The sequence below is a fragment of the Chanos chanos genome, chromosome 2, assembly GCF_902362185.1.
Source record: "Chanos chanos chromosome 2, fChaCha1.1, whole genome shotgun sequence".
Classification (NCBI taxonomy): Eukaryota; Metazoa; Chordata; class Actinopteri; order Gonorynchiformes; family Chanidae; genus Chanos; species Chanos chanos.
The window spans coordinates 35,789,069-35,805,174 of record NC_044496.1 but is presented as its reverse complement, the minus strand read 5'-3'; the positions used below and the strand labels follow the sequence as shown (position 1 = coordinate 35,805,174).

General features: G+C 43.4%; 1 protein-coding gene across 1 annotated transcript; it reads right to left on the bottom strand.

Annotated features, from left to right (window-relative positions):
* Positions 1-796: 796 nt before the first annotated feature.
* On the bottom strand, positions 797-13,170 carry aars1 (alanyl-tRNA synthetase 1). The gene is made up of 21 exons (XM_030765824.1): positions 13,120-13,170; positions 11,400-11,567; positions 10,936-11,124; positions 9,485-9,630; positions 8,340-8,531; positions 8,007-8,151; positions 7,568-7,713; positions 7,289-7,397; positions 6,789-6,939; positions 6,378-6,502; positions 6,043-6,187; positions 5,540-5,718; positions 5,146-5,259; positions 4,778-4,984; positions 4,214-4,398; positions 3,645-3,753; positions 3,151-3,264; positions 2,927-3,046; positions 2,555-2,641; positions 2,220-2,333; positions 797-1,769 (listed from the first exon to the last, which is right to left on the bottom strand). The coding sequence occupies exons 1-21, from the start codon at positions 13,168-13,170 to the stop codon at positions 1,590-1,592; spliced, it is 2,976 nt and encodes a 991-aa protein (XP_030621684.1). The 3' UTR covers positions 797-1,589.
* Positions 13,171-16,106: the final 2,936 nt, after the last annotated feature.

Here is a 16,106-nt window from a genome sequence, read left to right as displayed (position 1 = left end):
AATCTGCAATCCTTTCATCTTTTTTTTTTTAAATTAGTTGGTACCACTGAAGTGCTGGACAAAAAAACCCATGTTAATAGGACATATGAGATATGAGATGTGAACCTTCTGTGTAACACTACCACTTCAAAGGCATCTGGCTTCAGCTCCACATTCACACACACACATATTAAGATTTGAAGTTAATCCAGCATTAAAGAGAAGCCTGTAGGCAGGTTACTCATTGGAATAAAGCATTAAAATTTGAAGACCTGAGCAGAGGTCCTGGTACAATGCAGGCATCAAAACATGAGATGAAAGAAATGAAAATGTGTTTGACAGAAATTGACCGGTGTGACAGAATCCAGACATAACACATTCTTACTGCCATTTAGATCCGATAAGTGATCAAGACGCAAAGAAACTGAAAAATGAGGGGATAAGGATTAGAGCGTAGAGGTTTAAAAAGTTAGATAACCTCTTTCCCATTGAATTCTTATCTGATGACATGTTGACTTTTTATGGGATGGGGGCATCACATTTTCTTCTTTTAGGCTTTGAGATGGGTGTTGGTGGCAATGCTGGCAACACACTGCCACCCTCTGTGCTGGAGTGGTCACATACACTGCTCAGGTTCCACTGCCGTCAACAAATGGGTAAAAAAAAAAAAAAAAAACAGCAACAACCAACCTTTTTAAACATCACATTCACTTGTGGTCTTGGCACCCTCTGGGTATTTTACCTCTCTTATTCCAACTAAAACATCATAAATGCTTTCTGAGTAAAATAAAAACACCACATTACTCAACATTCCCTTTATTCCTGAATGCAAAATTTATTTGTCCAACATTGGATATAATATTTATATTACTCATATCCATATCATGTTTCAACAGACATTAATCCACAGGACAACAATGAACTTTAAGTTAGTCATTCCTCTTTTAAGTCATTATGCTGCATTACTATCAGTAATGAATGATTTAGATGCATATTACAGACAGATGGCTTGTTTCTCCACAGAGAGACTATATTACAGCTACTCTATCTGATGTTGCTGAAACACCAGTCTGCTAAGACTGGGACAGTTTGTTCAAATGTCGACACACAGAGATGGCTTTACAGAGACATGTGACACGGTATGTCTGGTGGAAAAGAGAGAGAAGGACAAGGAGAAGGAGAGAGTGAGAGACTTATACCATTAGTGACAAGGGGTCTTTCATCTAGCAGCATGACACCCACATCTGTCAATCAGAATTAAACTAACCAATAAGAGAGCATTAGGCAGACTCAACATGTGCTTAAATATTACCAAGGATGGTGTGATGCGCACGCACACGTGCACACACACACACACACACACACACACACATACAGAAAAGCTGCCTTACCCCACTAAAGGGATAGGGCCCACCAACTCTTTCCCTCACTCAACTTAATGACAAGTGAAACAATTTCTGTACAACTTCCCATCTCAATGTGGGAAAAAAAAAAAAAAAGAACAGGCATCACTGGATCATTCCAGTATGATCATTCTGTGAAAGAGCAGGAGGTGGATTGAAAAGACATCTCCTCTCTCCAGGATCAAACTCCTCTCTTCTGTGCATGCCCTAGTTTTCGCCAAGTTTGAGACGGGCGAACTCGTTGGCCAGCTGCAAGGCTTCCTGTATGCAGTGTGTATTTCTGCCTGTTGCCTGGGCAGACATGTCTTTGCCTCCACCTTTTCCATCCAGCAGGGGGCAGACTTTCTGCACCCACTCACTGGCCTTCAGACCACGATTTGCAACATCCTGCAGACGAGAGAGAGGAAGAACAGAGAGAGGGAATGAGAGAAGGAGAAAGACAGAGAGAGGATTAGGAGAGAAAGAGAACAAGAGACAGATCATGGGAGTGAGAGAGCGGGTAAGGCAGTAGAAAAGAGAGGGAGATTCATTCATGTTCATAAGGGTTTATGATTGAAATGGGCCACTTTGTCTCTTACCAGTTTGATTTTACAAACATTTTTGTTTGTTTGTTTGTTTTACATGACATTTCATTCAGCATCATAAATAGTACATAGCATCACAATAAGGACATTCCCTGAGCACTGAATACCCTGACTCACAGCTCAAACGACTTTATGTAACATAACTCTAAGTTTAACCTAACTGTTTTACATACCACAAAGATTACTTTTTTCATCAGGTGGAGTGACGTGAAGAGAAACTCAGATTGAGATGCGGCTCTCTGGTTCAGTTTACCTGAGGGACTTGGCACAGACAGATGATTTTGCCAGCGTCGTTATCCACGGTGAAGAGCATTGCAGCCGTCTGTGGAGAGTGAGTCTTCAACAACTTCAGAGACTCGTTTAAAGCCTGAGAGAGAGAGAGAGAGAGAGAGAGAGAGAGAGAGAGAGAGAGAGAGAGAGAGAGAGAGAGAGAGAGAGAGAGAGAGAGAGAGAGACATGGGGTTGAAAAAGAAAGAGAAGTTCTTCCTGTCTGTGCACTGGCCAGTTTTATGAAATCAAACTGTGGGTTACTGTGGGTTCAAAATTGGATTATCTGTAACCGCACTAAACTTTCGGTGTAGCTGTTACCTTGGCAGATGCTCCGCTCTCCATCTCCATGACGATAAGAGGCTGGTTGGGGTTACTGTCAATGATTTCTTTCGTCTTCTCCAGAACCTGCAAATAAAAATAGGTATTCATGAAAACAAATGGATGCGAATCCTACCAATAGCACACTATATGTGTGTCTGTAACTCTCTCAGGTCAAGGGCCATGACACAGACTATATACATTCCTAACATAGCACAAGAGACACAAGCATGCCACATTATGCAACAATCTTTTTGGGAGAACAGTTCTTTAACCTACACAGGTAAGACCACCACAGCAAGGATGTAATGTCATTAGAGATATGTGACGGGTCACCGCCCTGCCCCTTCCTGCCACGCCCTCATCTCTCACCCTTTTTTGGACGTCTGCCTTGCTGGCGCGGTCCAGGTCATCCATGGTCTTCTTCAGTCCTTTCAGAGTCTCTCTCATCTCATCCTTCTGCCACTGAGAGATTACTGCAGTGCCCAAGGACTAGAGAGAGAGAGAGGGTCAGAATTACAAAGAAATAGGGAAAGACATTGAGTAACGGAGACATGCACAGACACAATGCCACCCAGAAACAGAGAGAAACTCACTTCTGTCATGTCGGCGATTTCTTTCTGCACATCTTTACTGGGGGCAGTTTGAGCCTTCACCTTCTCTGCCAGAGCTGACAGTGCCTGCCTGAGGGCATCCGCTTTCCTTTGAGCCTGATGCACACACACACACACACACACACACACACACTAAACGTTACTCAAACACCAGGAACTGGACTTTCATCTCAATTCCATTGGCAACATGCTCCCACTGGTAAAGCTAAACTACAGTTAAGTCTCTCAACAATAAAAATATACGTTACTTTGTTATATACTGATTACGTATCTATAAAAACTTAGTGAATTCAATAGAGAACACAAAAAACAGAGTTGAGTTGTCCTGGTCATGCCACAATGGACAGAGCTAAGCAACTACTTTCAGTCAAATAACATTAAGCATATATTTGACCACTTAAAACATAAATGATGAATATACGGTCAAACTAAACAATTAAAGGTGGATGATGTTTCGGAATGCTGTTCTTCCTCACCTTCTGGGCTTCTGCTCCCGTCACTGCGACGATGCGACGGATCCCCTTGGCAATGGCCTCCTCTGACACGATCACGAAAGGAGCAGCATGATCTGAGTTCTGTAGATGCCTGGACAGAGAGAGATGGAGGTCAAAGGTTAACAAAAAAAACGGGTGGAAAACTCACAGACAGGGAGATCACGTTAAGCTTAGTCTGCCTCTCCAGTCACATGCAACGAGCGCACCACTGACACAATTTATCTAAAGCTGTATATAAGAAAAAGTTACACATTAAAACTACATAAATAAATCTGAACTAGACTTAATGGATGGCAAGCGCACATAAAGATGTAATTTGTAGACTGATTTTTTCAGTAACTATATAATTCCAGTAAAAATACTCTCAAAGACAGAAGACCTCTTGAGTGTCTGTTCTGACACAACCTCAGAGAGTGTGAAAAGACAAGGTGAACACAACGCTCAAAGTCCTGGCCTGTACAACTAACCTCATTTAACATCTAAAATGCTTTGTTTTTGTGTTTGTTTGGTTTTTTTGCTTAATAGGTGTGAGTAGTGCTCAGAGAGCTTACGTTCCACCACAGAACTCGATGGATGTGAGTGAGCCGGCAGCGCTGTCTGGATCAGAGAGCAGCTCTTCTACAGGAATACCAATGGACACCACCCGGACCGGGTCAGGATACGTCTCATCAAACACGGCACGCAAGCCCTGGATGGCTTTGGCTGCAGCCAACGGAGCCTCCTTTGCAAAGACAGGCTAGAGAGAGAGAAAGAAAAAGAGAGACAGAGAGACAAACAGACAGAGAGAAGAAAGAGAATAGAGAGAGAGGGAGACAGGGTGGTGGGGGGGGGTGGGCAGAGTGAAAATCAGGAAAGAAAAGAGAGTTGGGATTAAAATAACATGCTAGTCGTTGAGTTTTCATTGCCAGTTTGTATTTTACAATGAGATAGAAGAACACAGAGAAATAAGAGAGAAGTTCAGGAAAAACAAGTCAGTTATCATATTTGTACCAGATGACATGCCACAGATGTCGAAGCCAAATCTTCTGTAAATGTTTTATCAGCTCCGAATGACTGAGTGTAACCAATTATAAGCAATGACCTAAAAAACAGGGCCAAAAAACCCAAAAACCTACCTTGGCATCCTTGATCATGGCACAGGCGATCTCCTCTGTGCGGCGCACCTCCCCTGTGCTCAGAGCTCCTTTGGCGGTAAAATCGAAACGCAGGCGGTCTGGAGCAACGAGAGAGCCCCGCTGGTCTGCCTCCCCCAAAACACCACGTAGAGCAAAGTTCAGGATGTGTGTAGCAGTGTGATTACTCATGACAGGCCTACGGCGAGCCTGGGGAGGTGGGGAGAGAGAGAGAGAGCAAAGTCAATAACTGAAACTCACTCAGACACCAGCTCATGTCAGTAAGATGTTTCACATAAGAGAGAGGACACTGTGACAGACAGAGGGATGTAGTTTACAGACAGAGAGAGAGGAGTGATATAACTGTATACCTCGTCGACATGCAGAGTGAGGCGATCTCCAACCCTCAGTGTGCCATAAACTGTTCCAACGTGCAGCACATAGCCACCTCGTACCTGAGTATTCTTTACCGTGAACTCCATTCGCTGAGACACACACACACACACACACACACACACAGACCATGTAAAATTAAAACCAGATGTCCTAGAAATACTCCTAAATCAAGACACATCTAAAACTAAAACACATGAAATCAAAAAGGGTTGTTCTGAACCCAAGTTACAGGTATGCACTGAAAACAGCCTCCTGACTGCACTGTCACAGGTTTGAATTAGCAGGTACGCTGTGATGACAGGTGAGACACTGTTCTAACAGTGAGACACAGCTGCTGCTTTAACAGTAATGCTCTCTGGGTTTCCTTACATCGTCTGCTGAGTCGTTCTCTCTAAGCATGTAACCCTCATCGAATGTCTGGCCTCCCTGCTCAGCATAAAAAGACGTCTGATCCAACAGCACCCCACATTCCTGTCCTGTGGTCACCTCATCCACAAACGCTCGTTCTCTTCTCAGAGCCAGTACAGTGCCCACAGCCTGCTCAAACACTGAGACAGAGAGAGAGAGAGAGAGAGAGAGAGAGAGAGAGAGCGAGAGAGAGAGAGAGATAGAGAGAGAGAGAGAGAGATTCAGCGGATAATCTAACAAACACACCTGCTGTCTGTCATATTAAAACTCTGAAATGCAAAACAGGAGAGGGGATAAAGAGAAAGAGAGAGGCGCATATGCAACATTAATCTAAAACAGTTACGTTTATTAAAAAAGAAAGAGAGAAAAAAAAAGCAACAAACAAATAAAGAAACGCAGCGTGAGTGGGTGAGTGGACAAGAGAGTGAGTACATGAGTGAGTGCATTGTGTACATGCTCCTCACCATAGTTGCCGTTATCGTCAGAGCTGTAGCGGTATTTGGGGCCGTCGTCAGTGGCAGGGATGCCCTTGTTCCTCAGCTCCTCAATAGCATAAATATCCAACATAATCTGGTCTTCATCTCCAGAACCCTTTCCCTGGGACTTCAACTGTATGTGTGTGTGTGTGTACAAAGAGTCAGTCACACCAAAATAAGTCACACACTGACTTTCAATCTTTCTCATAACTGTAAAAAGTGTATATGTTTCTGTCTTGTGACTGAAACATTTTCCTTCAATAAAATATCCCTTTACCCCTTCTCAAAATCACTCCATTCTGAATCTTTGCATGAGTCCTCACCTGAGCAGCTTTCTTCTCCTCCTCAAAGCCCTCCATGTCCACGCCCATCCCTCGTTCCTCAGCGATGAGTGCAGTCAGGTCCAGAGGGAAACCATAAGTGTCATACAACAACCAGGCAGTGTCACCTACACAGGGACGACAAGAAAAGCACACAAGTCTTAGTCGATGTTTTACTGCGGGGAAAAAAAACACACTCAAAATGTCAGTCAGTTCCTCAGTAAACATGAGCCTAAAATCACTGTGCAGACCAACACAAGGTAAGTAACTCCTATTTTCAACAGACCGTTTTCAAATCTGCATTAGAGCTAAGACTCACCTCTACACATTTACATGTGTTTACCAGACTCTGGCCACAAAGACTGAAAAGGAGTAGATGGTGTTGAAGCAAAAAAATAAACAAAACAGCAGTACCTGGAATGGTCTTGCTGTCTCCCATGCTCTGAATCTTGCGGTCGAGGATACGTCGCCCCCTGCTTAGTGTCTTGAGGAACTGCGCTTCCTCTTCGTTAATGATGTCTTTAACCATGTCCGGATCCTTCTTCAGCTCAGGGAAAGCAGCGCCCTGAAGTGGGAGGTGGGTGAAAAGAGAGGGAGTGAGAGAGAGAGAGAGAGACAGACAGACAGATGCAGGGTGACGACACAGTGGTAAAAAACAAACACTCTGGGAAGTGTAAGCAGTTGAACTTGACTGTAAAAACAGGAGAGCTAAGACACAGGTTGTGTGGAGTTTAACTCTATGGTATTTGCTTCAGTTCTGCTCTGAAACGTGGGCCAAAAGGATTAAGTTACTTACGGGCTGGGAAGGGGGTTAGGGGAGAAGACATTACCCAAGGATGAGCAAGTGAACAGAATAAGTAAGTGAATGAGAGTGTGTGTGTGTGTCTGTGTGTTTGTGTGAAATCAGTTCTCACCAGAGAATCCACCACCACATCCACCAGGGAGGCAAAGAAACCCCTCTGAGCACCCAGCTTCTCATGTGAGTAACGCACAGCACGACGCAGAATCCTCCTCAGTACATACCTACCATACACACACACACAAATGCACACACACACGGCAGCAACAGGGGAAAAACAAAATAAAGAAACAACAGGCTCAATACAAGAATAATTACACCAAGAGTAACACACACAGTGTGTTAAATTAAAAGAAAATCTTAAATAACAGGAGAAAAGGTTGAAGGAGCTCACCCTCTCCCTGTATTATCGGGTCTTCCTCCGTCAGACAGAGCGATGGTGATGGTGCGGGCGTGATCTGCTAGGACACGGTATGCCATGTCTATGCCATCTGTGTCCTCTGCACCAACCTGGCCAGTGTACGGCCTGGCACCAGTGCCCTGTGGGCAAAGCAAGACTGGTTAAAGAAGAGGAAAACAAAGACAGAGATTCAAAAGACATTCAGTTGATTTTTCTGTAATAGGGCCTAGTCCTCCAGAACACTTAACCCTGAACTCAATGAGTCAAAAAGCAGTTCGGTTTGAATTTAGTTAGTTCAGGACTTAAGTGAATGCAATTACTACTACAGACAGAAAGGACAAAGACTCATTACAATGCCAACTGGTCCACATCTTATATTAATCTCTCTGTCGTAAAGCAAACTGTAACTTAGTCTGTAAAAAACACTGCGCACCTTCTGGATGGCCTCAAAGTAAGGGATGAAGAGGTCTGTGTCGTAATTAGACATTTTATTCTGCAGTACAGACACCAGTCTCTCCAGACCCATCCCAGTATCAATGCTCTTCTTAGGCAAGGGCTTCAGCTCTGTCTCTGACTCTCTGGAGGCAAGACACACACACACACACGTGCATACACACAGACAAACACAGACACACGCGCACACACAGACACACAACAGGGTTTGAGCATGGCAGAATGCCACAGTATTGAAAAAAAAAAAACCAAAACAGACCATAGCCTTCCAAAGACAAGCAAACACCGCGAGCGTGTGTGAGTGTGTGAGTACCTGTTGTACTGAATAAACACCAGGTTCCAGATCTCAAGCACGTTGGGGTCATCCATGTTGACCAGGTGGGCGGCGTCTCGCCCTCCGATGCGATCATAGTGAATCTCACTGCAGGGACCACAGGGGCCTGTATCACCCATCTCCCAAAAATTATCCTTCATACTGCCAGGCAGAATGCGGCTCTCCTCCATTCTGATACAGGAGAGAGACATGAGTGAGAAACTTACTGAGACACAAACGGGATGGGAATGAAACATCCTCAAGCTTTACCACAAAGAGACATTTCACATGCAGAGCAGAGATGAGAAGTTTATGTGTAAATATGATCCGTAATCTTTATTGTCTGAACAGGTTATGTGAGCTGCGCTGTCACTGGTGGAAACTCTGGTGAGGAAAGTAACAAGCAAGATCCATCTATAATCGCATACACAGACACAGACACACAGAGTAATCAAAAAAAAGGTACAGCTAACACTAAGACAAATTACTATTTCAGAATTTATCCTGAACACAGGTGACATACACACAAGCACAGTAAATGTCACAGAGCTGTGCTCTCTGTGCTGTGGTACAGTGCAGGCTGTGTTCAGACAGCTGTGCTCTCTGTGCTGTGGTACAGAGCAGGCTGTGTTCAGACAGCTGTGCTCTCTGTGCTGTGGTACAGAGCAGGCTGTGTTCAGACAGCTGTGCTCTCTGTGCTGTGGTACAGTGCAGGCTGTGTTCAGACAGCTGACTGCTGTGTCAGGGCACGGGGGAGCAAAACACAGCATGAGTACAAACAGGACAAACAGGGTCTGCGTTGGACTCATTTGACCCACAGCAAGACAAACAGACACTCACGCACACACAGAGGGGAGAACTGAACTGAGACCTTTCCCAATCCTTTAACGCGTTTAACACATGTGAGAGTGAGAGGGACTGTATCATCTTTTCTCACTGCTTTGCACAGCTCCCCACTAGGTTAATGGTATTTATTAAGCTGTTAAACTGGTCATCTCTCATGTGCTTTCACTGCTGCTGTTTTGAGCTATGTGCCCTGAAGTATTAAGGATGTAGACTACTCTGCACTCTCTTTGTCTATAAAATGTCAAGATGTGTTTTTCATAAGTCCAGTGCAGGGATATGAGTATGTCTGTCACACTCACCCCAAGTCCAGCCAAATCTGTTTACACTCCAGGTCAGGCTCCAGGCCGGCATCTGCGTTCCCCCCAAAGTAGGTGACGTACAGGCGCTCAATGGGAATGCCAAACTCCTGGGTCAGCAGCTCCAGAGCCATCTTACAGGCCAGTTGCTGCAGAAGAGAAATAAAAGAAAGAGGGAAAAAAAGAAGACCACACAAGTTAAGCCATTTTCAAACCAATCAAGTCATTAATAATCTAACCACAGTTCGGCCTCAAAAAATACTCCATGCTGTTCCAAAATACCACCCTGGAGCAAAATGACTGTGAGCTATGATGGGCAGTTTGAGTGAATTGGCAAATAGCTCCCCAGAAAAAGTAAACCAGAACAAGAGACAGAGAGAATACTGATGAACTTCTGATGCCCTTACATTAGGAGAGTATTGTGGAAGACTGTCTTTTTCATCTGGTTTTACTTTAGGAGAGGATTGTGGAAGACTGTCTTTTTCATCTGGTTTTTGAGTGATGAAGAGAGCAAGGTTTAAGTAACCAATGAACCAGCTCATCCAGTCTGGTTACTGGTAATGTTCAAAGCATGGTTACAGGTTACTTACATGATCTGAGACTCAGGTCCCAGGATTTCAGTAAAAATAAAGTGATAAAAACACTGCTTTCCCCTTCTGACTATTTAAAGTTTAAAAACAGAACAGAAACTTTTAGCTCATTGAATTTTTTGCCCAGTGCCACTGGACTGTCATGCAAAAGTCAAGTCAACTTAATCAACTTTGAGCCCCACCCAGAATAAAAGTCCTCTCCACCTGGCATAAGCATAACTGTGTGTGTCCCAAAATTGCAAACAACATGTTATGCTTTACAGAGAAAAGAAGATCTATATGACGTTCATGCATTTGATGCGAAATGGAAGTAGTGATAGGCCTCTAACTGAAATCCCTCTGTACTACAAAACCAGACAAGAAGACATAAAAACACAGATGGATGTGATTCTTATTATTTCAGATGGCTGTTTGCAAGTCTTTTCATTTTACTTTTTTATCATTATTTAATCAGTACAACAAAGGGCCTAGGACAAAAAAAAAAAAAGAAGAACTGGGAAAAAAAGTCACATCCATTTCCCATTTCTGTGCTTTACAAACTCTGCCCCATTTATCTGCACACACTCTGTCTTTTGCTCTTTGCAAGGCAACTCAGGTTCTCCTAAAACAGAGACAGTGGAAGGAGATGAACTATAGTAGTTCTAGTCAGATAACCATTAATAATCTACAGCAGACAACAATGTTAATGACCAATGCCCCACAAGGGAGACAAACTATCCATATGACAGTAAAATGATTTAGAGGCAAGTTAGTGGCACATAGGGGAAACTATGATCGTTTTGCATTCTGTCTCGCCTGCTGAGTCGGGCTACAACATTGGCCCACTGTTCCACACCTCTAATAAAACTACCCAGTGACACTTACTTTGAAGTAGTCTCCAAAGGACCAGGAGCCCAACATCTCAAAGAAGGTGTGGTGGTACACATCTTTCCCCACGTCATCCAGGTCATTGTGTTTTCCTCCAGCACGGATGCATTTCTGTGTGTTAGCAGCACGGCGAAGTCTGGCCATGGGGTGAGACGGGTCGATGGTGTTCAGGAAAATCGGCTTAAACTGAGAGAAGACAGAAACATTAAAAAACAAATAACGACCAAACTGCCAACGCCGGTGTTTCACTATCACTGGAACAGCCATTGCATAAACAACTGCTTTCATTATTTCTGTTATTGTCATGTTATTGTCATGTTATTTAATCCATTACAAGTCTAGCCATAAGTTCTTAACACTTAATGCAGGTCTTTTAGGCTGAACTGGCTGTCATTCAAGTTCTAGAAGCTTCTGAGCAATCTGCATGGACACATGAGAGTAGACGTGACAGCGATCCTCACCTGGTTCATGCCAGCGTTGGCAAAGAGCAACGTGGGGTCGTCCAGCGGAATGGTGGAGGACGAATGAACGTACTGGTGCTCATGACGACGGAAAAAGTCAATAAACTTTTCGCGGATCTGAGCTGCAGTCAGTGAAGAATCCATGCTGGTCGGGCTCTTAGCAGAGGACTAGGGAAACAAGTCCACACACACACACACACACAGAGAGTCAGGAACACAGTTCTCCACAAAAGGGGGGAGGGGGAGGGGGTAGGGACAAGCAGGTGCATTACAGTGCAATTAACTGGCTCAGGTTCTAATTAGGAATGAGGTGAGAACACCTGATGTTAACAAAACCAAAAAAAAACACCTCTTAGAGCTCTACCTCATTCTTATGCCATGCACAGAGTAGAATACATTCTGTTAGTGACAGAGCTCAGTCAGCAATAAATTCCTATTCTGACATAACTCTGCTTGCTGATTGGAGAAGATGTCAAAAAGCCACGCACCCAAACCCTCTAATCAGAAGTGCTACAGGTGACTAAGACAACAGCAGGTTTAAGCAAGCCCTACAGCATTTTCCAGAACATTCATCAGTGTACTGACCACAAGCAACTACCCAGACAACCTCGGTGACATTTCACCTCAACCATCTGAACCCTCACTCTTTTCATACAGTTACCCTGGACAGAAAGTTGAACTTAGGGTACGATTAGCACTACTCATTTTTGACTTGTTCTTCTGTAGCCTACTTCATAAAGGGGTATACTTACCTCTAGGTATCTTAACCAGGTTTTATTTTAAGCTACTATAAAATACAATGACTGTAAATTACTGTTTAAGGGTACCCACAGAGCAAAGCATCCTGAGGAATGTGAGGTTGTTTATTGGACAAGAATCAAGTGAATGAATTCTCCCTCCAGATGAAGTCAAAACAAGGATAACCAGCAGCTCCAGAGAGCGAAGCTGTGTACTGTGAGTCATAGGGGAGGGTGGTATAAAAATCAGGCAGGAAATCCCAGAGCACTCACAGAAAACTCACAGAGGAGAGTGGAGGATGATAAACAGCACTGCTCCCTGTACTGAGTACTCCGACACCCCCCCCCCCTCTGTTAATCACTATGCACCTGCAAACAGCATGACCCCTCCCACGCATTCCCCTTCACTAAACACACTGTACACTGAGTTAAACCCTATCAAAGGGCAGAAACGAATTACAATCTCTCTTGTTATTCATAAAAAGGCAAGACCTGACATTTTGAAACTGGTTTTCAAAAAAGGTAATTCAGGGGCATTTTTGCTGATATATTACTACAACCAAGTTAGAGTGATGGACCCTGCGTTCATGTAAAAAACAACAGGATACTTACCAAGCTATGCACAAAATTTATTGACAGGCCGGTTCAAAGCTGTTCAAGTTATATCCCCCAGATAATAGCTGACATCTGCTCATCACGATTTTCAAAGGAACGTGAACCATTTCCTATCTTGAAATGCAGCCACAACTGTACAAGACGGTTCTGTCTATCGTCTGCGTTTACTGTTCAGGTTATGTTTTTTGTTCGTTTGCTTTCTGTGTCATAATAATCACTATCACTAGCACAACTAAGTTGCGCTTAACAGATTCGGCATCCAGGATGCTGCAAGCACGTCAAAATAGGTATCGAACTGCAGTCTCTGATGCGAGGCAAAAACAAAACAGACACAGCAAATGCCAAGACCTGAACACACTCGAGTTCACCTGACAGCAGGAAAATGCTTTGGCACATAAAAGTGCAAGATGGAGAGCCATTGAAGACGCCCTACGCTCCTGAGGGGACAAAAAGAATTTCAAGAACTGGTTACACCAAAACGGACAAATTCCGTCGGCGACCTGATGCAATACTGCGACACATAGAAAGCTTGGAAGCTACTCTGGGGCAGAGCACTATCGCTTCACTGCATATATCACTCTCTCATCAACATATTTCACAAATACACAGACAGGTGTACTGGGAGAGTGGCATAGCTTGCTGCATTGCTTTGGCAAATTCAATGACGTTTGCTTTCTGACTGATCACTAGGTTTATGTATTTAAACTGAAGCTTGAGAACGCCATGTAACTGTACAAATGCGCACAATCAACACAACTCAGTTTAAACGTTACTGCTCTACCCAAGTTTACCGACTAATCGAAACCGGTGACTTGTACATGGAATGCTCGACAGTAAACGACATGAGTAGTGAGAAGCTAAGCTAGCAAACTAGCCACCTAATTAGGATTGTCTCCTCGTAGAAAGGACGGTTGAGTAAAGATCGAAATATTACTGATATATTAACGGTACATACGGATATTGTTAGGCTAAAGATAAGCTGAGAAAGACCGTTATACTCACGTAGATTAATCTTCCCAAAGCTTCAATTGCCACTCACACTGCTTGCCCACGCCGGTGCAGACAGAAGGAAACGGCATGGTCCCACCCACGTTTACTACCCATTGGTCCGCTACAGCTGACGCTTGCGTTTCTCGCCATTTTCATTGGTGTACAGCACTGTCAATCTTACCAAACCCGCGACCTGGATGTATTCATTCGCTCTTAATGTGGGGTTGGATGATGCAACGAAAAAGTAACAATTATTATCCACGAGTGTCGCGGGCCACATCACAACATTAAGGAACACTGTTGAATTGTATTTGTGATTAACCAGAGACAAACTTTGCGGGGGGAGTATGGTGCCACGTTAACCTCATACACCCTGATTGTAGATTGTGTCATTTTGAATTAGATTATGTTTAAGGTTAATTAGGTCTGAGTTAGTTTATGATAGAGTTTTTTGTATAACATCACTGTAAAGGTATCTTAAACCTATCTATAAACATTACTGGACCATGTGCTTGAGAAGCTGTGTTTGGCGCTATGTTTTCAAATACTGATTTTCAAACTATTCATTTGTCCTTTTACATTAGTAGTGTTGAAGTAATTTTCCTCCGCTCCGACAGATGGCAAGCTAGTCTGCAACGCGGTGTCCATCGAAGCCCTGAGCAGAACGAGCTAATAGGAGTTCCGTGGACTGCGGTTGTTATGTGTTATGTGTCGACTAAAAAGAGAAACGGTCTAGAAGGTTCGCAGCCGTTTTATAGTCTTCTCAGAAATACGATAAGTGGTCATGGTGGGTAGGGAGGACAAGGGGTTTTGTGCATTGCGATCTCTCGTGGGAGAATGGGAGCTTGTCTGATCCCCGGGTCGGGATGTGTTATAATAGCTGATAGTGGTAATGAAAACTGGACACAATAGTTTCTTTTATGTTTTGTGTTCTCCAGAATGTCTCGATGTCTAGACAGTAATAAAGAAAATCAGGGCAAAGTTGCACCAGCGCACATCCTGACAAAAGCATGGAGCTGAGATCAGGCAGGGAAGATAAGGATAATCTGTCACCATGGCTCGTTACACCATGTCACTTTGGGCAGATATTGTGCATGTTACACTTTGAAAATTCAAGACCCAAAGAAGTGTGGGTCAAGTATGTGTACTGTAAGTTCTTCGTCCACAAAGCCTGCACCTCTGGTGCACCCATGTACACCAGCTCCCACTGTAACTCTGAGTAAACAGTCATGTGAAGGGAAAGCTCATTTCAAGTAAGTTCATTGTTAATTGACTTATGATTTAGGTTTATTTCATTTAATAGACAACCCATGTATGTCTGTGTCGTCATAGTAAAAGAGATGCTACAATGGTTCTGCTCTGAAGGATCAGCACAATTAAAGAAACACATGCACACACAGACTGACAGTTATGTTCTTTCCATACATTCAACATTAAAGTTCTTCTAAGACCAGATTGTTTTGTGTGGGTTGTTTTTTCTCTTACTGTTACAACTTACCAGTGTCACAGACAAATAACGGGTGTTTCTAGTTTGCGGATCTAACACCAAAACTCTCAGGGATGTAGTTACTGACACAAAATGTGTTACAGTCATCCCTGATCCCCCAGGTATATTTAAAACAGAAAACTGAAAACAGTATTTACAACTTGTAAAACATGAGTATTGTGTGTCTGTGTGTTTTTCTGGACCATAAATCCCTCTGACTCTCCTATGTTAAATGTGATGATGGACAAGGGTGACAAGAACACTTAAATCTATAGGCTCGATGAACTGGTATTGTCTGACTCTGTTGAATCAGTTGACAGAGGGCATGTAATTGCAGTTGGTGTGTTAAACATAGAAGCACCTGCCTGATGATCTGTTTGTACAGTTAATTCTGTATTCATTAGAAAATTGTATAAAACCATTGTATATTTCTAAATATAACTTTCATATTTTTGTCCCATCTGTCTTTATGGACAAGATAAAAACACTGAAGTAACCAAATATTTTCTATATATAATATATAATATACTCGCTCACTCATTTTCAAAACTGCTTACCCTAATTAGGGTTGCAGGGGAGGCTGGAGCCTATCCTAGTGTTCATTGGCTGAAAGGCAGGGAAACACAAGGCTACCCACTGTGCCACCCCTGTGTGGAATATATGGAATATAATGTTTCATGTATTCCTAAAGTGTCTCCCTGTTTTGATCCACTTTTGAATCCAGCTAGATGGGACAGATGGGAAAGTGTGATGGTATGGGAGATCTGTCATGTGAGGGGCCTGGGAGAGGAGCCTTTCCCTGGAGCCTGGGAGATCTGGCTATGATTCCAACCTCTGTCCCCTTAGCATTTGACCACTCACTGCTACCCCCTTGTCATC

Bases quoted from the DNA above. Each gene is read 5' to 3' on its own strand.
- aars1 (XM_030765824.1), bottom strand. From the start codon at position 13,170: ATGGCTCTCCATCTTGCACTTTTATGTGCCAAAGCATTTTCCTGCTGT. The intron at 9,631-10,935 runs GTAAGTGTCACT...TCTCTTCTGCAG, and splicing joins CCTTTGGAGACTACTTCAAA to CAACTGGCCTGTAAGATGGC. The intron at 2,334-2,554 runs GTAACAGCTACA...TCTCTCTCTCAG, and splicing joins AGAGCGGAGCATCTGCCAAG to GCTTTAAACGAGTCTCTGAA.